This window comes from Lemur catta, chromosome 20 (assembly GCF_020740605.2).
Source record: "Lemur catta isolate mLemCat1 chromosome 20, mLemCat1.pri, whole genome shotgun sequence".
Classification (NCBI taxonomy): Eukaryota; Metazoa; Chordata; class Mammalia; order Primates; family Lemuridae; genus Lemur; species Lemur catta.
In genome coordinates this window covers 29,340,906-29,363,482 of record NC_059147.1, presented here as the reverse complement: position 1 = coordinate 29,363,482, position 22,577 = coordinate 29,340,906, and the positions used below count along the sequence as shown (strand labels likewise).

General features: G+C 36.5%; 1 protein-coding gene and 1 non-coding gene across 10 annotated transcripts in view; both read right to left on the bottom strand.

The window, feature by feature from the left end:
* CNOT1 (CCR4-NOT transcription complex subunit 1) overlaps positions 1 to 22,577 on the bottom strand; it is an 80,028-nt gene that overhangs the window by 30,671 nt on the left and 26,780 nt on the right. For 3 of the 9 annotated variants that reach the window (XM_045533255.1, XM_045533259.1, XM_045533262.1), the window contains 12 exons: positions 19,619 to 19,789; positions 19,066 to 19,193; positions 17,174 to 17,414; positions 15,089 to 15,208; positions 14,240 to 14,362; positions 13,907 to 14,058; positions 6,657 to 6,807; positions 4,558 to 4,759; positions 3,007 to 3,141; positions 1,773 to 1,897; positions 1,239 to 1,525; positions 303 to 381 (listed from right to left, as the gene is read on the bottom strand). In XM_045533255.1, the coding sequence (XP_045389211.1) occupies positions 303 to 381; positions 1,239 to 1,525; positions 1,773 to 1,897; positions 3,007 to 3,141; positions 4,558 to 4,759; positions 6,657 to 6,807; positions 13,907 to 14,058; positions 14,240 to 14,362; positions 15,089 to 15,208; positions 17,174 to 17,414; positions 19,066 to 19,193; positions 19,619 to 19,789 (1,914 nt within the window). The remainder of the gene's footprint in view (positions 1 to 302; positions 382 to 1,238; positions 1,526 to 1,772; positions 1,898 to 3,006; positions 3,142 to 4,557; positions 4,760 to 6,656; positions 6,808 to 13,906; positions 14,059 to 14,239; positions 14,363 to 15,088; positions 15,209 to 17,173; positions 17,415 to 19,065; positions 19,194 to 19,618; positions 19,790 to 22,577) is intronic. The other 6 variants (XM_045533257.1, XM_045533261.1, XM_045533256.1 and 3 more) reach the window with 3 other exon arrangements.
* Positions 5,909 to 6,044, bottom strand: LOC123625495. The gene has a single exon (XR_006730515.1). It is a non-coding gene; the product is annotated as a small nucleolar RNA SNORA50 (small nucleolar RNA).

Genomic DNA, 22,577 nt, shown 5'->3' with positions numbered 1-22,577 from the left:
CACATTCCAATTCCCTTTTAGAATCAGGCAGGATTTCCATACATATTAGCATAAAGATTCTCTTAGTAATAGTAAAAGATGTCTATTCTTCTATAACATTATCAGGCTAAAAGAACCAGTAAATGCTTTGGCTTAGAAAATCCAAGAATGACATTTTTAGTCATGTTTTATTAGCAAGCCACAAAATGAACAGGAAATATGTATACCTCTTAATACCATTCCTAGCAAATTCCAAAACAAATCAAAATAAATCTTCCAACTATTAGACAGTTATTTAGGTTTTAGATACTGACAGCACTTACTTCCTGTAAATGATGTGGAAACTGCATAAAGTGACCAATAGAAGCCAAATGCTGACAATACTGGGGATAGTCCTTCAATCTGCCAACAAAAACATTCATTATTATTTCTTATAAGGAGAGAACAGCACTACTAACAAAAACTTTCTTCAGAAAAATGCTAATCTAGGTCATTTTCCACATTGTACTTATGAATAACCTATTTGAAGAGAATGCCAAATGAAAAGAACACATAAGTAGAAGGGGAAAATACTTGTGAATTTCACTCATTTTACATCAGGAAAGAATACATTGCTTTTTAAAGGTCATGTTTTACTAAAATTAGATTAAAATGAGCCCCTAAACCTGCTATTTGAAAACTACTCAAATTTTCATCAACATGTGAATGGAAAAACAATTTATAGTCAATCTATCAAAAAGAATACTACGCAGCAATAAAAAGGAACAAACTACTGAAATCTGCATTAACATCGATGACTTTCAAAAGCATCACTCAAAAGCCACATGTTGTATGATTCCATTTAAATGACACTCTGGAAAAACTTTAGAGATCAGTGATTACCAGAGACTGAGAGCGGGGGAGGGGGAACTGACTACAAAGGGGAACAAGGGAACTTCTAGAGGAGGGGGCGATATTCAGTATCTTGATTGTGGTGGTGGTTACACACCCTGAAAGGGGTGACTTGTACTGTATGTAGGAAAGTATACCTCAATAAATAATCAATCAAAAAAACCCCTACTATCTCATTTTAGTTTTCCTATAACTGATTTGATAATTGTAATGAACTGCACTGTTTTCTATTCTTCCTCTTCTTTTTCACACAGTATAAGATTTGTTAGTATAATTATGGGGCCTGGTACCCATTAATTAATAAATGATAATTATTATTGCTCCTTCAATTAAAAAAGAAAGCTTTCATAGGAAACCTATCCACTTACCTATTTTTAAATCTATCTAGTGCAGCAATCCCAAAGTAATACATTTTGGATCCAAAAGGCTTGCGTAAGGCTTCAAGAACATATCGCAGGGCCAGACCCAGTGCCATGTAAGTGACCAGTCCTTTTTCGATTATTCCACCAAACAGACAGGCTGTTATATGTAACTCTTTATCGGGGTACTGAGGAAAAAACCGATATTCTTCAAACAAGTTCCTTAGCATACAGTTAAATACTTCTCGTTCCCTCTTTATAGTAGAGTCTTTAAATCTCTGTAGCATTTCTAATACCTGGAAAAGCAAGACAAAAAACAACACACACGAAAAAGAAACTATTACTAAGAACCTACCTCAAATATTCCTAACAGAAGACTGTTACACAGAATATATACCAATAAACAGAGCTCACAACAAATATTAAGGTTTCAAAAGATACATAAATACATCAAAATACTTTGAGCTAGATTTCTAAAAACCCTGAAAAGGGTGTTTAAGATTGGTCTAAACCATAAATAATTAGATCATCCTAGACACTCACCTCATCAACAGACATGGTTGGATGTGGTGGGTGGTTATATATTCGCTGGAAATAGCTGTTTGCTTCATCATCTATCTCTTTGCTAAAGTGCTGGTTTGCCTCTGGCCATACCTGAGACAAGTCCGCTGTCAGAAACAGAAAAGTAATCAGTAAGCACTTAAGTCCTTCCACTACTCCCTCATAAAATACATAGAGCCAGAGAGACCAGTAGAGGTCTAACTTTAGAGGAAAAAATAAGAAATTGTATAAAGTATTAGTATTAAGTAGTCAAGTTTCAATATTAACGTGTTCTAGGTAGACATAATACAACTTTAACAAACTTCCCTTTATATAGTCCTACTTTAGTATTTCCTTCACTGAGACTTATTACAATATAAAACTAGCTTCAAAATCATAATGCACTTACCCTTAATACAACCTCAGTAGAGGTTACCAAGTCTTTATTATTTTATAATAAAAATCACATTTAAGATGTTAAATCACATGAATTATCAAACGCATGTGTGTGACAGACTGATATCAACACAAAGCATGCTACAAAACATAACATTCAGACAAGCCTTTCACACTAACATTATCAAGTCAGCTGATGTACTTTTGAACCTTGTATCATGACTATTTAGTCACAATGACAAGGACATATAAATCAGTACACCTATGGATTTATAAAAGATGACTTCTCTGTCTTTAGTTAGGACAGTAAAATTAGTAAGGAGGTGAGACTTTTAAAATTGGTTTATTATATACCGCATCATATATATTATATGGCAATATTTATGACATAAAGGGTATATATATTATAAAGCTATAACCTTATTAACTACTAAGCTGAAACAGAAATCTGAATTTTCATGTCTTCATGTCTGCTCCTGGCAGGTTAAAAAACAACAAATGTTTACATCAGGTACAATATTATTTAAGTGTTTTCTCTTTACCATACCTAAAACTTCTTACTTTTAGAATAACATCCTCAGGATGCTGCCTCTTATTGACCATTACTTTGTTCTGGGAATCTAGAATAAATGTGGAGAGACACCTCTAATTTTTATTTTAACAGTTCAAATTTGTGAATTTATTCCCTCTGGTCTAGGAGGCACATCAACAGATGACCCTACTAACAATACATTAAGTCAGTATTTTGTTCCTATAACTCTAGGGACAACAAATAAGACAACTGAAAAAAATTTATGTCCATCAGTCACACTTCACAATCACAGACAACACTACCACTTACAAGGTTTCATCTTACTCTGCTGGAATGTAGGCTGGTTCAGTCCAGAGGTGCCCAGTTTCCTCTGCACAAAAGGGTCGTTATTCACTGCAGGGAGTCCAAGAGCCCCAGTCAGGCTGCCTGTGCCAAGACCACCTACTAGAGAGAACGAAGGCACCCAAAAGTCCTATCATCATTACTCATATTCTTGACTTTATTCACATCTCAGATATACGTTCTTAAGTCAGGGTCTTTGTTGATTCCCTAATTACACATCTATTCAATTTTATAGAGAAAGCAAGCCAGTAAAGAGTAGGTGAAAATGAACAATGCCAAAATTTCCTCGGCGTTTGGAATTATTTTATTTCATGATAATATGCAAAATTTTAATGTATACATTCTCAAGGGACATACCAGCATACCCAAAATAGTCACAGTAAGAGGGGCTGGCTTGCTTTTCTCAATGATTAAAATGGGAGAATTTCATGAGTCAGAACTCCTTTATTCCTCTCAATTTTCAATAAACAGAATCTTACAGTAGTTAAGAGCTTTGCTAGGGGCCGGGAGCGGTAGCTCACACCTGTAATCCTAGCACTCTAGGAGGCCGAGGCGGGTGGATCGTTGAACTCAGGAGTTTGAGACCGGCCTGAGCAAGAATGAGACTCCGTCTCTACTAAAAATAGAAAGAAATTAGCTGGACAACTAAAAATATATAGAAAAAATTAGCAGGGCATGGTGGCGCATGCCTGTAGTCCCAGCTACTCGGGAGGCTGAGGCAGAAGGATCACCTGAACCCAGGAGTCTGAGCTTGCTCTGAGCTAGGCTGATGCCATAGCACTCTAGTCCAGGCAACAGAGTGAGACTCTGTCGGGGGGCAGGGAGTTTTGCTAGGAAGGCCTCAATAAGTACAGTAACTTTGGTTTAAGTGAATCATCAAGGCTAGAACCAACAAGCAGCAGTATTAAACTAGATTACAGAATCATGACAACATTTCAGTCCTTAGAGGTTTTAGTATCCTAACTTATAGTGTAATCATAAAAAATACAGAAAGCTCAGGGAAGTGGGCACAAACAGGGAAAAAAAGTAGCCTTTATTTCAATGTGAAGTTACAAGCCAAAATACTTGAAAAAACTGAATAGATTTTAGGGATTTTACTATCATTTTCAAGGTCAGTGAAGTACAAAGGCAGGCATAACATATGTCTGAACCTAACATGTGCAGTAGTTTCTTTCTACCTTTATTGTATACCAACCTGGAATAATTCACAAAGCTGTGAGTTCCTGATCTAAGCTCTTTAGAATACACGATTAACATGTTACTGTTTATACTATCATTTAGTAATACAGAATCATTACTGAAGAATTCAACTAACTTTGTAAGTACAAATATCCTAAGTCTTTCTTCCAATTAGACTGAATTAAATGTAATAATATGTTTTTCTCTTCCCAACTTTACATGTTGAAGCAGTTTACACATTTCATTTAAGCAGCTTTCCTTAGCAAAGTGACTCCCAACCCCTTACCACACACTAAGGCACAATGAAACTTAAATAATCCATGCTCCACCCCTCCTTACCTGGAAGCTGTGATGAAAGTCCTCCAATACCACTGAATGCTGTTGTCTGATTTGGGGTTGAAAGGGGTGGAAATGCTTTTGCTGGTGACTGAGGGGTACTGAATGCAGAACCCAAATTTGGAGGAAAACCCTGCATGCTCTGAGTGTGAGGGGCAGCTGAACCACCTATACTAAGAGATGCCATTCCAGCAAGAGGGTCAATCTAAGGAAAAACATAAAAATGTATTAAATATACTTCAACGACATAACCCAGGTAAAGCAATCTTTAACAATAGCTCTTCATACTCTATTTAATAAACTACAATACCCATACAATCATGATGATATTTATATCACTATACCAAGTCAAATGTGCCAGTTATTTTTCTATGTCATATATGGAACAGGTTTAAAGAGTTAGCCTTTGCCAAAGTAAAGGTTGAGTATCCCTTATCCAAAATATTTGAAGGGAGGGAAGGGGCACGGGAAGGGGAAAGAAAAACCAAAATACTTGAGACCAGAAGTATTTAAAATTTTGGGTTTTTTTTCCCCCCCGATTTTTGAATTTTGCATAAATGTAATGAGATACCTTGGGGTGGGGCCTAAATCTAAACACAAAATCCATTTATGTTTCATATACGCCTTTATACACATAGCTTGAAGGTAATTTTGTACATTTTTAATAATTCTGTGCAGGAATAAAGTTATGGTTGTGTTTTGGCTTGACACATAATACAAGGTCAGGGGTGGAATTTCCCATTTGTGGTATCATGTCGAGGCTCAAAACTTTCAGATTTTGGAGCATTTTTCAATTTCCAGATTAGGGATGCTAGACCTATACCAGAGCCATAAGAACAGAACTACAAAACTTCTAGAATAAATATTTAAGATGAATCACGCTATCACTGTACCACTAAACATTTAGTAGTGACATGGGACAGTTATTACATTAAGTCCTTGCAATTTCAAATAAGCCATTTTATTAATAAATAATCTCTTAAGCTAATTTACTTAACTTTCAACATAAATGAAAACACTAAAAATTAGAAATAAATCTAGCTAAAATCTGAGAATCTTGGAGATTGGGGAAGATCAGCTCTGAGTTTGAAAACAAAAACAAGGTATGCTATTCACCAAAATATTTTTTTAAATACTAACTACACATCCAAGCTTCTTACAGTTTAGGGCACTACTGCATGCCTTCACGACTATAGAAAATGATATAAGCAAATGTCTTTTGCAAAGTAGCCACTGAAGAATCACTAAGTGCCTCTTTCTTTAAACCTCAAACTGCCATTCAAGGCAGCTGAAAATTGAAGCGCAATATGTTGCTCCCAGAGAGAAGGGGGTGGTCGGTGTCAGGGAGTAACTTAAATGTACCTTGTTTTTAAAAGAGCAGTTCAGTTGAGAGCTGAAGAGCTCCAGTTACAACAAGTCGTTATGCTCTAGCACTGTTGCTTGGCCCGTGAAGCTACAAACAAGACACATCAGGTTCAAAGGCAGTGCTTATTTCTCAAAAGTATATGTAATTCTTATTTTAAAAAGAAACCCTTTCCATTTACCTAAATAGTTTTGTTTGTATCTTTACTCTTATACGTGTTCTATTTGATGATTAAAATCTATTCTCAATGACAATACCTATTTATGGATCTCTTTTAAAATATAACTGCTACACGCCTGTAATCCTAGCCCTCTGGGAGGCCGAGGCGGGTGGACCGCTAAGGTCAGGAGTTCGAGACCAGCCTGAGTGAGACCCCCGTCTCTACTAAAAATAGAAAGAAATTATCTGGCCAACTAAAAATATATACAGCAAAAAATTAGCCAGGCATGGTGGCGCATGCCTGTAGTCCCAGCTACTCGGGAGGCTGAGGCAGTAGGATCGCTTTAGCCCAGGAGTTTGAGGTTGCTGTGAGCTAGGCTGACGTCACAGCACTCACTCTAGCCCAGGCAACAAAGTGAGACTCTGTCTCAAAAAAAACAAACGAACAAAAAAAACCTGCTAGACATGCAGTTATATAAAATGTAATAAATTCAGACAATTTATTAATGATGATGTCGAAGCTTATCCTATCCCAAGTGTGTGAATAAATGCAGATGTATCAATTGTAGCATTCATTTACCTGAACGGGAGAAATGGCATCTAAGCTGCTAGCACTGGGAGGGCGTCCTTTTGGCATAACTCCAGGTGGTGGTTGTCTGGCCTTATTCATAACATTACTACAATTGGCCACCATGGTAAGAATGGTCTCTGACAACTCCTGAGAAACACTCCTACAGATAGAAGGAAAAAACATGACTTGCTATTACCCAGAACACCTAGCTAAGCCAATCTAATTTTCTAATAAAAAGAATCTGCTGGAACAGATGGCTAAATTTCTGCCATACCCAATCCCTCTGCATCTGTCATCATCACTAGGATTTTCTGAGCATTGGCTTTCTCTTGAAACTCTAATTTGTACCCCAGAAACTAGAACTTGCATATGATACAACCAATACATTTTAAAATTCTCCAAGAAACATTCCATATTTTCAATCACTGTCACAAAATTACATCCAAACCCAGACATATAAAAGCAAACAGGCAAGCAATTTTTATATTAGTATGTCATAGATAACACATTTATTAAACACAGATAAAAATATCATACCTAGTCAGTAACTACATTTAACAAGAGCATAAAGAAGTGATTGACCTCTAAAACAAATGTAAAGTAGGATAAATATTTATTTGATAGAAAAACCCGTTTTCCTATCTAAGGTTCTTAGTACAGGTTGAGCATTCCAAATCAGAAATGCTCCAAAACCTGAAAATTTTTGAAAGCCCACATGATGCTCAAAGGAAATGCTCATTGGAGCATTTCATATTTTGGATTTTTTAATTTGGGATGCATACCTAGCAAATAAGTATAGTGTAAATAATCCAAAAAAAAAAAATCTGAAATACTTTTGGCCCCAAGCATTCCAAATAAGATACTCAACCTGCATTGCTTCATAAAACAAACTATGGGGGGCTCCTTGTATTCAGAAGCTCTACATGAACTTGATATCTTAAATCATCCCTCCTGAATTCAGAATTTTACTATTATCATTAAAATGTAAACATGTGGCTAGAAGCGGTGGCTCACGCCTGTAATCCCACCATTTTAGGAGACTGGAGTGGGAGGATCACTTGAGGCCAGGAGTTTAAGGCCATCCTGAGCAACAATGTGAGACCCTGTCTTCACACAAAAAAAAATTTATCAGAATATTAGGCTATAGTCCTAGCTACTTGAAAAGCTCAGACATAAGGATTGCTTCACTTGAGCCCCAGTAGTCCAAGATTGCGGTGAACTATGATTGTGCCATTACACTCCAACCTTGGAGACAGCAAGATCCTGTCTCCAAAAAACAAAACAACAACAACAAAAAAGTAAAGGTGGTTTTCTCAGACAAGAAAGTTGTTTCACATGTTTAAAAACAAAAAAAGGTTACAGTGGTATCAGTAGTATTTAACTCTGCGATTACATTATACCCCTACAGCAAAATGGTGTGCCAACACCAAATAACAATGCTTCAAACATGGACTACAAATTTAACAAGTTGTTTTACATCCACTGAACCCAGGAAGAAAAATACAGTAGTGCACCACATAATGACATTTCAGTCATCAAAATGGTTATGCAGGACCACATATAAGGCGGTGGTCCCACTGACTGTAATAATGTATTTTTACTGTAACTTTTCTATGTTTATATACACAGATACTACCATTGTATTATAATTGCTTTCAGTATATTCAGTAAGGGCTATACAGGTCTGTAGCTTAGCAAAAATAGGCCATACCATATAGCCTAGGTGTGTAGTGCATTATACCATCAAAGTTTAAGTATACTCTATAATTCTCGAACAACAAAAATGCCTAACAATGCATTTCTCAAAACATATCCCTGATGTTAAGTGACACATGACTCTAGACTAATAGACTATCGAAAAGAAATGGGAGAGTTACACTCCTAAAGGTATGGGTCTACTTTTTGTTTTGGTAACAAGTGGTAATACCATTGATTTCCAAAAGATGCTCAAAACAATTAGAGGTATTTCAAATGTAAAGATACAAGTAGCCCTCTGAAGCTTTACTTAAAAATGTATCTGCATTCAAACTGCCACTCCCGAGCAATTAAAACTTTAGAGATACTGTATCTTACCATTCAGACTAGCACATACTCCAACAGCAAGGCTATGGGGAAACAGGCACCCATACTGCTGGTACTTATACAGATTGGAACAATCCCTATAGAGGGAAATTTTGCAACTCCTAACAAAATTACCCATGCATTTATTTACCTGCTAACCTAGCAAATCCCCTTCTAGTGGTACAAAATACACACTGGCAAAGATGATGGATATAAAACACTATTCATTGTAACACTATTGTGATACAAAGAGGGAAAACAACCAATAAGAGACTGGCTGAGGGAAGCACAGAGTATCTACTAAACAGAGTATTAAGCAGCAATTAAAAGGAATAAGGAAGCTCTTGAATTGTGTATCATGAACTCTAGAAAAGAGCAAATTGCAAGCATGTATAATATACTACCTTTTCGGGGGGTGGGGTTAAATATACAAAGATATTTGTATTTGTTGTTAAAATGCAAAGATAACCCAAAAATATTAATGAAAATGGTTACCTATAGGAAAAGGGGAGAACCAGGTGGTTTGACAGAAGACTTCTCGGAATGTACCCTGTTTTAGAGTTTGATTTTAAAACCATGTCTATGTTTTACCAATCATAAAAACAAAAGCAAACAAATGAAAAAAACCATTAAATTAAAAAGAAACTATTCCAAAGAGACCTATGCTGTGGGTTCTGGAAACAGGCTACCAGCAGTAGATAATAATATTACAGTAGCAGTAAATCTAAAATGCCTTCAATTGTGTAAGCCACACCATTATTTTATGTCCTTTGCCAAATCAAAATAATTCTATCAATTATAACTATAAGCCATTACCAATGAGGCACATCAGCACTTCAGAGATGTTAAAATATTTTAAAGGGTATCTTAGAATTGATAAAATATGATAAATTAAAATATTAATCCTTATTTGGGGGTAACTTATTTCTGAGACAACTCCAAACTCAAATGGGGCAAGAATATTATAATGAACTCCCATAAATGGGTCGCTCACCAATGGTTAACATTTTGCCCTAATTTTTAACCATTCTTATTTTTCCCCCCTGAAGCATTTAAATTTGGATATATTGTATACATTTTCTAAGAACAAGAACATTTTCTTACATACCATGTGAAATTATCAAGATCAGAAGCTTTTAACACTGATAAAACAAACAGGCCATATTTACATTATACCAATTGTTTCCACACTGTCTTTCACTGCTATTTTCCCCTTGGATTAGGATTCATTCCACTACACTGAGCTGTCACTTCTCTTTAGCTCCTTTAACCTGGAAGAACTCTTAAGCCTTCACGTGTCTTTCTTGACCTAGATATTTTTTAAGTACAAGTCAGTTATTTTGTAGACTGTCCCATGATTCGAGTTTGTCTGTTTTAGATTTAGATTATGCATTAAAAGCCTTAACACGTAAGTTATACTATATTCTTCTCAGTGCATTTTATCGTGAGGCATACGATGTAGGTTTCAGCTGGTGATCACTCTGAATAACAGAGTAATGAGTTTGTCAGGTTTCTCCACTAAAGTTACTGTTTTTCTCCTTTGTAATTATTAAGTAATTTGTGTTTTAAGAGCAGGATAATTTAAAACTACGTAATTATCCTGCTCCTAAAACATTCACTCCCTACTTTTAATGCTCATTAAACATTACAACTCCATCATAATGACTTCCATATTTATTAGTTGGAATAATTTTCCTTCTCTGGCATTTATTTATAAACATGGATTCTAAATACTTCACATGCATTATTCTATTAAATTCCTCAAGAAGACAGGTATTGCTAATATAGCGACTGAAGAAATAACTGAAAACCCAGAAGGTGGGAAGACTGCCTCCTTATACATATATACAAAATAATTGTATCCAATTTTAACACGCACTTAATTTGCCAGAATATTCAATTCCAGATGGATTGATATGTATATGTGAAAGTCCACACTTTTAAAGTCAAATTTTAGAACAGAGTAAGGACATCCAAATATTATCTCCTTTATAAAAGCAACTAGAAATAGAAAACTAGCAAAAAATTGTCAGAATCAACATTTTCAGAACTAAGGAAATTAACCAAAGGTTTACAACAATTGGGAAATTTTTATTCAAGAAAGACTTACTATATCTTAGTAAAAAACACCAAGCTTTCTGGCATATTAATTTGCCCTGTTCCAGGCTCCAGCTCTACAGCAGCCTTGGAAACTAAGAGCCCCCAAACGCACGGAGAACCAACAGCGTGATAGCAACCAGAGGTGGGTCAGAACAGGGTCGAAATATCTTAGCCTCATTCTCAGAGAACTGTCATTATTTCAGCTGTTTAGGGAGTTCCTGTCAGGCCATAATGGCAAGGCTGTCTTTATTTGACCTAAGAGTTTGCCCAGAACAAAAACCCTTTTTCCCATGAGATGTCAGTAGAAAACATTTAAAGGTAATTGCTTTAAACTCTCTGGCTGGTTGAAGTGGAAGATTAAAGCTGGAGCAAACAACAGGCTACCCAAAAATCTTAAAAGAAAAACTCTGGAACCAAAAGCTAAGGTGGAGTAGTCAATTGCCTGGCTTAGTGTTTAAGGTATGTCCCAATGCACACAGAATAGCAAGGAAAAACCTAGCTTATTGATTCCCAGGTTTGGGTTTAAGGAAATCTCTGTCCAATCTTAGCTAACAAAGGTAATCAAACAGGGACTTCAGTGGCCAAATATGACAAAGAATAGACTTCACAGAATTATTTCCAAAAGCGGCTAATAAAAAAAAAAAAAAAGAACAATATCAAAACACAAACTCCAGTGAACAAGGAAGAACAGGATTTCAAAAATTGCCACAGTATTTTAAATGTCCCTTTTTCAACAAAAAAAATTTACAAAATCTGCAAAGAAATAAAAAAGTTTGGCCCATATAGAAATTGTCCCTGAGGAAGCACAAGTGTTAGACTTATTAGACAAAGACTTTGAATTGGCTATCTTAAACAGGTTCAAAAAACATATTTTAGGGCTGGGCGTGGTGGCTCACGCCTGTAATCCTAGCACTCTGGGAGGCCGAGGGGGGAGGATCACTGGAGGTCAGGAGTTTGAGACCAGCCTGAAAAGAATGAGACCTCGTCTCTACTAAAAATAGAAAGAAATGATCCGGACAGCTAAAAATATATATATGGAAAAAAAAAAAAAATAGCCAGGCATGGTGGCACATGCCTGTAGTCCCAGCTACTCAGGAGGCTGAGGCAGAAGGATTGCTTGAATCCAGGAATTTAAGGTTGCTATGAGCTAGGCTGACGCCACGGCAGGCACTCACTCTAGCTTGGGCAACAGAGCGAGACTCTGTCTCAAAAAAAAAAAAAAAAAAAACCAACCAAACCAAGATCATAAAATTAAAAAGTACAATAACTGAGGCCAGGCGCGGTGGCTCACGCCTGTAATACTGGCACTCTGGGAGGCCGAGGTGGATGGATCCTTTGAGCTCAGGAGTTCGAGACCAGCCTGAGCAAGAGCAAGACCCCGTCTCTACTAAAAATAGAAAGAAATTATATGGACAACTAAAAATACACAGAAAAAATTAGCAGGGCATGGTGGTGCATGCCTGTAGTCCCAGCTACTCGGGAGGCTGAGGCAGAAGGATTGCTTGAGCCCAGGAGTTTGAGGTTGCTGTGAGCTAGGCTGACGCCACGGCACTCTAGCCTGGGCAACAGAGCCAGACTCTTTCTCAAAAAAAAAAAAAAAAAAAAAAAGAATTATACACAATGACCAAATCAGGTTTAGCTCAGGAATACAAGGTATGACATCCAAAAATCAATTAATATAATACATCATGTATCAAGAGAATAAAAAATAAGAACTGTGTGATCATCTCAATAGATGCAGAAAAAGTATTTGATAAAACCCTTTCATCATAAAAACATTCAACAAATTAGAAATGGAAGGTAAGGAAACTTCCTGAACTTGATGAAGGGCATGTGTGAAAAACCTATAGTTGTCATCATACTTAATGGTGAAACACTATATACTTCCCTCCTAAAATCAGAAATAAGACAAGGATGTCCTCCTCTTGCCATTTTCTATTCAATGTTATCTTTGAGGTTCATATTAGGGCAAGTACGCATGAAAAAAATAGTAAAAGTCATCCAGATTAGAAAGCAATAAACTATCTCTATTTGCAGATGACATGATCCTTACATAAAACACACAACAAAGGATTTAATAAAAGAGATGCAAGACTTATACACTGAAAATGACAAAATATCAAACAAAATTAAAGACCTAAATAAGTGGAACGATATCCTGGATTCACAGATTGTAATAATTTAATATTAATAAAATGGCAATACTCTCTCAAAAGAGCTAAAGATTCAACACAACCCTTATAACATCCCAGCTGGCTTCTTTTTAACTTCTTTGCAGAAACTGACAAGCTGATCTTTTCAGAAGAGTGAAGTGGCCTCACAACAGCTCACTGCAACCTCAAATTCCTGGGCTCCTAAGTAGCTGGGACTATAGGCCCACACCACTATGCCCAGCTAATTTTTCTGTATTTTGTAGAGACAGGGTCTCACTCTTGCTCAGGCTGGTCTCAAACTCCTAGAGCTCAACCAATCCTCCCGCCATGGCCTCCCAGACTGCTAGGATTACAGGCAGGCGTGTGTGAGCCACCACAACTCTGACAAGCTGATCTTAAAATTCACACAGAAATTCAAGGAACCCAGATTAGCTGCAACAATCCTTAAAAGAACAAAGTTGGAAGATTTATAATTCCCAATTTCAAAACTTACTAAAAAGCTATAGTATTTGTCAGTTATGCCAAGGTAAAAAAAAAAGGGAAAAAAAAAAAAAGCTATAGTAATCAAGACACTGTGGCATTGGCAAAAGAAGACACATATAGATCAACAAGGTTAAAACACCAGAAATAAATCCATAAATCACTGAGCAATTGCTTTTTCGAGAAGGCAATTCAAAAGGGAAAGAAGTCTTTTGAGCAAATGTTGCAGGAACAACTGAATATGCACATGCATAAGAAATGAATTTGGTCTACCCTGTACCACATACAAAAAATTAACTCAAATCATTCAAATACATATTATAAGTAACACAGTAGTTTGGACCTAAAAACCATCAGATTATCTAAACTGCTGTCCCACATTCAACCTTCTCTTCCACAATCAACAATCATCCATATAATCCAATTTCAGGATTAAAGGGTCATTCTCAAGCACGTTTTTCTTACCCTGCACAAGCCTGCAGACAGGCCAACATTGTCGCCAGAGTTTCTGGAGGAAGTTGAGCACTTTTGGGTTGGTCTTTCTCTGGGGCAAGTCCACCCAATATAGAAGGGCACCGTCTCTTTAAAAAAGTCATACATGCTTGGATAAAAGGCTCCTGAAAAAGAAAAAAGTCTTAGTGTATTTGAAATTGATCTTAACTGCTTTCAGATTAAAAACTGCTAAACACTATGACTAAAATCCAGAATAAATAATACCTTCATTGCCACTTTTGAAGTTCATTACCAATTTTAGCTACCAAAATTTAAAAGCAGAAATAATGAATAAATCTTGCTTACCCCATGCTCTCGAATCTTATCCGTGAGCCACTTGTCAAGTTTGAGGTATTCACGACGTGAAGCAAGTGCAGCAAGGTCAATCACAAAGGCGAAAGGAGTACCATTTAGCAGCATTGACAAGGCCTAAAGAAAAAGCAATATTAGAAACTACAGGTCAAGCTATTAAGTAAATATCTCTGTCGCACTGTTTCCTGCTTTTCACAAACAAGTCTAATAAAGACATACTGTTAATTTAAATAACTTGGTCACAATTTAAACAACTTAATTCAATTCAGTGATTTAACATTAGCCCTTAGATCACTTTTTAAAGGAGAATGCACGACTCTACCTTCAAAATAACTTTATTCTGTGCTTTTTCAAATAACTAAACCCAGAGCAGAGCAAGATTCAAAGCATCAATAATTTATCTTCCCCATTTTTTAAAATGTAAATACAGGCTTACTCTAGCCTAAACAAAACTGCATCACCAACACTAATGAACCTAGTAATTAATGGTATCCAGTCCAATAATTTGTCAAAAAAACCTGCTGATTCAGGAAGAAATACACCTAGTTTATCCAATAATTGTATCTCACAGATTACTTATGAAAAAAGCTCAATTATCACTTTAAAACAGCCTTATAATACATAGAAGACCAATCAAAAACAAATAAAAACATTCTTACATATCTAAAACCATTCTCTTTTCCATCTTTTTGACTTACAAGGCAAATTCTAAATCCCTCAACTCATTTTATCTAAGAGCTGGCTACATGTGAATGAATTATTCCTAAGACGTGCTTGTTACACAAAAATTTATTTTTTATCACTAATAAATAACCCAGTGTCTTTCTATTCTTCTGAACTCACCTTCAAGTCCTGGGCCACATCAAGTATTCGAGATAATTTGGCCTGATCATACTGCTCCCCTCTCATGTACCATTCTGCCATTGCATGCATGATAAGTTGGCGAATTGAGGGAGACTGTCCCTAAGAAAAGAAGGAGAAAAGCTAAATAGCAATACTGCTAAACATTGTGACAAGTGCTATTACAAATGCCCAGCTAATTTTACTTGTTGGAAAAATCAGGGATATTTGTGCAGACATTAAGTTCAGGTCTCAACCACTATGCAACTACAGTGACAGTCTTTATGGGAAAGCCAAGTTACATCAACATCTTCAAAATGAAGTCTACTCCTAAGCCTGGGTCATACACTTATTCAACCATCTTATTTGCTCTACATACATTTTCAAATAGAACATTACAAACAGAATACAACATAACATATGAACATGGTTATATCAAGTTTATATAACTACTTGAAATTACAAATTACTAATGTATAAACAAAAACAATTTCAGGTGACTATCCCTCGTGTTGCATAGTACAGAGCTGTATCACTATTTCTGGGAGTGGTGTTTGTGCATACATTTTTAATCTAGCTGTTTCCACAAAACAGAAATGTTTGAATTTTTTATTTTTCTTTTTTCTTTTTTTGTAATCATTCAATTTCTTTTTTTACCAGCAGGTAGCCTGGTACTAACCTTGAATAATATAAACAGACAGCTGGAACTCAGTAAATATCTCTTGAAGAAGTGACACCAACAAAATTACTATTGCTGTATCCAAGTTATATTCCAGTAACTGCCCTAGAAAGGCAGATGGTCTAAGTAGGACAAGAATGAGGAGATGCAGCTCCTTTCAGACTGACCCCTCCCTTTTTTCCCCTGAGACAGGGTCTCAACTGTGTTGCCCCAGCTACTACAGTGCAGTGGCGTTATCATAGCTCATTGCAACCTCAAACTCTTGGGCTCAAGCAATCCTCCTGCCTCAGACTCCCGGAGTTGCTGGGACTACAGGCATGCACCACCATGTCTGGCTAATTTTTCTACTATTTGTAGAGGTAGGGGTCTTGCTATTGTTCAGTATGCTCTCAAACTCTTGAGCTCAAGCAATCCTCCCTCCTCGGCCTTCCAGAGTAGGATTACAGGCCATGAACCACCGCATCTGCCCCAATTAATTTTTAAAAAGCACTTGTATGTAATACAAACTACTGTAAGAATAGTTAAAGAAAAAAACTAACATGGGAAGCTGAGGTGGGAGGATCACTTGAGCCCAGAAGTTCAAGTCCAGCTGGTCAACATACCAAGACCTCCCTCTCTTTTTCCAAAAAACAAACAGAGAACAACGAAAAAGGGCACTTGAAGTAAAGGTGAAGATAGATTACTGCTATTAAGGGGGGGAGGGGAATCAATGGACAAAAGAATATTTACTTGTCAAATACATTCTACAAAATTAGGGGTAAAAAGTACAAGAGCTTGAAAGGCATTTCGGCACAAACTAAAATTAAATTTAAATGTTGCATTTAGATAAAACTGAAAATAATGCTAATTAAATGGATCTGTGATCTTCTCCCATTTACTCTTAAAACGTGACATTGGTACCTTCTGCTCATACAATAAATGTTTAAGCTCTTAACTGTTATCAAAACAATGTTGATGGCCAGGTGTATGGCTCACGCCTGCAATCCTAGCACTCTGGGAGGCCAAGACAGGAGGATCGCTTGAGCTGAGGAGTTTGAGGTTGCAGTGAGCTAAGCTGACACCACTGCACTCTAGTCCAGGCAACAGAGTGAGATTCTGTCTCAAAAAAAAAAAAAAAGGAGAAGAGAAGAGAAGAGAAGAGAAGAGAAGAGAAGAGAAGAGAAGAGAAGAGAAGAGAAGAGAAGAGAAGAGAAAAGAAAACTATCTTGCCTCCTTGCTCTTTGGGATTATATATTTTAATGCTCACATGATCCTAAAAGATAAAACAAGTTTTATGACAGTATGGCTTCTCCAGAAAGTCACAGTAATTCAAAGACTGACAATAAATTTCTCTAGTTGAAGATCCTCAACACTCCAAAGAATGTCAATTATTTAGATGAAGACATTGTAAGTACACAGTTGTGTCTTACCTGCCCATGCCATGCATAGTGCAAAATAATAGCTGAGTTAGGATGGTTTCCAAGGAAAATTGGCATCAGAGTGGAGATGAGTTCGTGGCGCAAGGTATGCCAGGAGGTGTTGATTTGTAGTAAGGCCAATACCAGCATGTCTGGACAGTGTTTGATAGGGAAGCTGAAGAGCTGTTTGACTTGCTCATACTGCCCAACCTCTGCAAGCCTCAGCAGAGATTCAATCAAATCCAAGCTCTTCCTAATAAGAATGGAAAAGAAAGGTGCTCTCTCAATGAGAATCCAAGTACACAAAATTCATTTTCGAAATAAGTGATACTAGCTATCAGGACAAAACCAAGTTGCCGCCATGTTTTAATATTTGATACTTATTTAAATTATTGCTGTTTCTCTCTATAACATAATGCTGCTATGCTTCCAGATTAATTTCAAAGGCAGCCCAAATTAACAGAGAATAACTGATAAAGGAGAGGACAAAACCACTGAACATCTGCATAATCATGGATCCTGCTTACCAAAAGCTATCACAGATGTCCGTGATCAGGATGAAAAAAAGAAACAAATCACAGTTTAGGAATAGTCAACCCCACTACACACATGGTCATCCATAGTCATCGTAATCTACATACAAAAAAAGTCTACCAAAAACACATCCTTAACACTCACTTTAGGAATGCAAAGTTACAACTTAGGTGCCTCCTCATGTGATGTAAGTGTGAAATCCACAACACCTGCTACGAATTATTCTTGCCAAGAAGTTGGACCTGGTTGGCTTTAATTGAATATCAAGATGTTAACACTATCCTTAGCCCATAAAAAAAGAGGAGGAAAGAGAACAAAAGAAACATCATGAGGAATCAAGGAAAGACCATAACGTGGGGTAGACCAGAGGACAAACGATGTATTTCTCCATCAAATCAATGGCAAAAAATAAATTTAAAAAAAGAAAGAGGGACTTTCAGAATAAAGAAACTATGTGGACCTCGTCTGGATTCTCAGTTGTAGAATCTGTTAAAAGACAATGTTGAGCCAATTAGGAAAACTTAAATGTAGACAACTTGCTGTACTAAGGAACCAGTATTTACATGTTTTTAATATGGAAAGAGACCTTTATCTGTTAAAATAAAATGAAAAAGATATATTTCTGTACGCATTACGCTCAACAGGAAAAATCAGCCAAACTTGCAAATCCAATGTTGGCTAGCATCTGGGAAAAGAACACATTACCACCAAAAAATAAAGACAGCCTGTTCAAAGATGAAAAAGTGTCCTTGAGAGTATACAGTTAGGAAAAAAAATTGAAGAAACATTATAAATTAGATGCCTCTGGCAAACAATTCAGGCCATGCTCCCTCCCTGTAGCTATGTGGATACTTCAACAATGATGGAAATACTTTTATCATCCTTTCCTCACAACACCAGAGAGGAGTGACTGGACAAAGAGTCTCGGGAAAAACCTAAACTAGACAGTGGAGTCAGATTCTCCCTCGGAAATTTGGAACTGGGACTCAGAGAAACTAGATAATTTAGCTCAAAGTATCAGATTTGATGGGCTATCTTCAGCAACTTACAAAGGGGGAAAAAAAAAAGCAAATCTACAGAGAAGAAATCTTAACAAGTAGTACAAATCCCCCTCCAAAATTTCATAGTTTTGAATTTCTGATATTTTAGAAAATATCTGATGGCACACCTTAAAGAGCAGAGATATAACTAGTGATAACAGACTAAAAACAATTTTATCCACCAACATCCTCTATGAAAACTTAAGGTAAGTAGGATAACTGAAAATACTGTTTCATTTAAACCTGTTAACTATATACTTGGCTCACAATTTGTTTTATATTTCAAAAAAGATGTGACCCTTTAAAGAAAATCTACATGAGAGTGTTTACCATGTGGCAATTTCTCGATTGTCATCCTCCGGTGGTGCTTTCAGAATATCAGTGGCAACAGTATGACAGGGATAATCCGCAAAACAGAAGATTTCTGGATTTATAAGGGAATGCTGAATGAAGGAGAGCTGGAACAAAAGAATAAAGTCTTTACCACCATACATGACTGTGAATGGCAAAAAAAATTCAAAATGTTTTCATCAGGCTAATCCCAAAGTTATTAGAATGACAATTTCCCTTTTAAAATCTTAATTGTTTGCCCTTTGAAAACCTAGACAATTTTGACAAATAAAAAGGTGCACGATGAGATGGCCTTGGAAACAAACAAGATTAAATTACTGGGAAAACAGCTTGATTGTTATACCTGAATGGAGTCTTACTGGTACTAAAACTATGGTTATATTCTTTCAATATTATGACACTCCATTCTCTTCTGAGCTGTGTAAAACAAATTCTACTTTAAAAGAATATTTCAATCAATGAATAGATAGCACTACATAAGGAATAAGTCATTATTCTGTTCCCCTTCAATAGCTAAATACCAGTCACTTACCTGGCCTTCTGCATGTTTCCAAGGTCTATATATGAGGTCTACTGGGAATACTTCCATACCCAAACCCCTCTGAATGCCATAAACCACATTATGAAGTCCTTTACTGTCACGAATTTGAAATCCAGGATGGTCCAGTTCATAAGTTACTTCCTTGAAATTCAAACTCGGGTTCTAAAAAAAAGATAAAAGCAGTTTAAAGTTTAATGAACACAAAGCTTTATATCCAAAGGGCCAAATTAAATCTGAAATTCAATCAAGATGTTCCTCTTATAAACAAAATCACCTGAATTTTTCTGGCATTTTGAAAGAGATATAAAGGTCAATTCCTAATATTCAAAATAAACTGGCTCTAAGAGCAAGGTACTCCAACCTTCAGTTCAGGACATACTTCTAAATGTGTGAGTACTTAGGCAGGATCCTGACATACTTTTAAATGTGTGAGTACTTAGGCAGGAACCCTCTCTTCTCCTATTTAGTCCAACAACAGGACCCATTCCAATATGGCAAATGAGTAAATCTTCGCTCAGTGCTGTCTTTCCACCAAGATTCTACTGTCTTGGAACAAAGTGGCAAGGATAAATCTATTATCCCCGACATTATTATTATTATTTTTTTTTTGAGACACAGTCTCGCTCTGTAGTCTGGGTTACAGTGCCGTAGCGTCAGCCTAGCTCACAGCAACCTCAAACTCCTGACCTCAAGCGATCCTCCCGCCTCGGACTCCCAGAGTGCTAGGATTACAGGTGTGAGCCACCACACCCGGCCTCAGACATCATTCTTAATTAATGTAAGATCTCCTTTAAAAGCATCCCAATGTATGCATCAGTGGTCTAGATTCTTTATGTCTAAATGACTAAAAATTCCATTCAAAAGATGTTTTCTGGAAAAGGTATTCAAGCAAAGCAGCCTGAGACTCCTTAAAGAAAAGCAAAGGAAACAAGTTTATAGAAGGTAATTATACAAAACACCCTGCACAAAGTAGTATGTCTTATGCTTGAAAAGAAAAAGGCAAATAAGGAAATGACATATGTTGGCAGTGTACAATTTGTATCTAAAGCTCTAACCATTCTTTCCCAAAGTGTTCTGAAGGGGGGCAGGGTGGTAGAAGAGTTCTAAAGTGACTCCATTCAAGCCATGAAAAATTTAAAGCTTGCTTGTGCTTGTATATGGTACAAAACAATCTTCAACTGTCGTTTTCCTAAGGAAATAACAACTTTCAGAAAATAATTTTTTTTAATTTGTTTTCAAAGACTGGTTTTAAAAAAACAGTACCATAAATTTACTGTTAAACAGCATTATCCTAGATAGAGATAAGTTTGATAAATCCACAGTCGTGCCCATCCTTGATAGACAATCAAAAAACCAAATTATAAACCCAATGTGTATCTAAAATTGTCCTCTGGGTCAAAAATTGTGTGGAAAACTCTAACAGAGTTCAAGAAGAAAATGGAAGGAAGAAAAGAGGTTATTAATTCAACTGTTTAAAACCCCACTGCAGGCACTCAATTTTTTCACTCTCTGTAAACAGGAACAAAAAATAGCTTCAGATATCATGGGATAGTCTACTTGTCTACAATTTTTAAAAAGACAGTATTTTTAACTGGGTAATAAAGAACAAAGACAGAACTGTTGAGTTAAAAGGGCATGTCCTTACTTTTGCATGACAATCACAAAGATAAACATTAACTCCCTAAGTGGTTATCTGTAAGTGATAAAACTATGGTTTTTATACTTTTCCTAGTTTTCTGCTATGATCGTGTATTATTTTTGCCTTCTATTACTAATGAAAAACTGTCTGAACAAATCCATCTACAATTGAGAAAACAAAAAGAAAACACACTGATATCGTGGTAGCAAGGCCACATAGAGAATAGCATGCTGCTTCTGGTCTGCTGCCCGCTTAAAAGAAAAAACAGTAGAGGGAGAGAGAACCGCATGCTTCTCTGTAACTGGATTTTACCCTTAAATTCCAAACACGTGAAAGTGAAGATGAGAAATAGGACAGATATATCCTATTTTTGGACACGTGATTTTAAAATGTTATGATTATGTATATGTAAGTCTTCTATTATATTTTGTTGCATGACATTTTATGCACGAAACTGAAGATACTACATCTTGACACCACTACTGTTCCATTGACTAAATTTTATCACTTCCTTTAAATATCTAAAAGTTTCATTTGTTTTATTTAAGCATTTCAATATTTTAGTGGAGGTACTTTATCGGTTTAGTTTGTAGATCCAAAAGTGCAACTAATAAGATAAATAAGAATTTTTATTATCCTTATCCACCATACAGAGTTTGCAGGATTTTTGTTATACCTACCAAAAAACATTCAGAAGGCCTCCCTTCTCAGTAATTCTTTAATCATTACTTTGCAATACATTAGCCCTCTCCACTCCCTGCAAAATTAGACAACTCACCTAAGCAGTGCCGCTTAGAACTGCAAGCCAACAATCCCCCCCTCAAAAAAAAAAACAGAATTTGGGCCGGGCGCAGTGGCTCATGCCTGTAACCCTAGCACTCTGGGAGGCCAAGGTGGGTGGATCGCTCGAGGTCAGGAGTTCGAGACCAGGCTGAGCAAGAGCGAGACCCCCGTCTCTACTAAAAATAGAAAGAAATTATCTGGCCAACTAAAATATATATAGAAAAAATTAGCCGGGCATGGTGGCACATGCCTGTAGTCCCAGCTACAAGGGAGGCTGAGGTAGTAGGATCGCTTCAGCCCAGGAGTTTGAGGTTGCTGTGAGCTAGGCGGAGCCCACGACACTCACTCTAGCCCGGGCAACAAAGTGAGACTGTCTCAAAACAAACAAATAAATAAATAAAAACCAGAATTTGATTATATACTATTTCCAGTGCATAATTAACTCAAATACTTCATTCCTTTCTTTTTCCCAAAAGACTATTCTAGCGCAGCAATAAGAAGGGCGTATTGAGTAGAATAAGCAGCTCA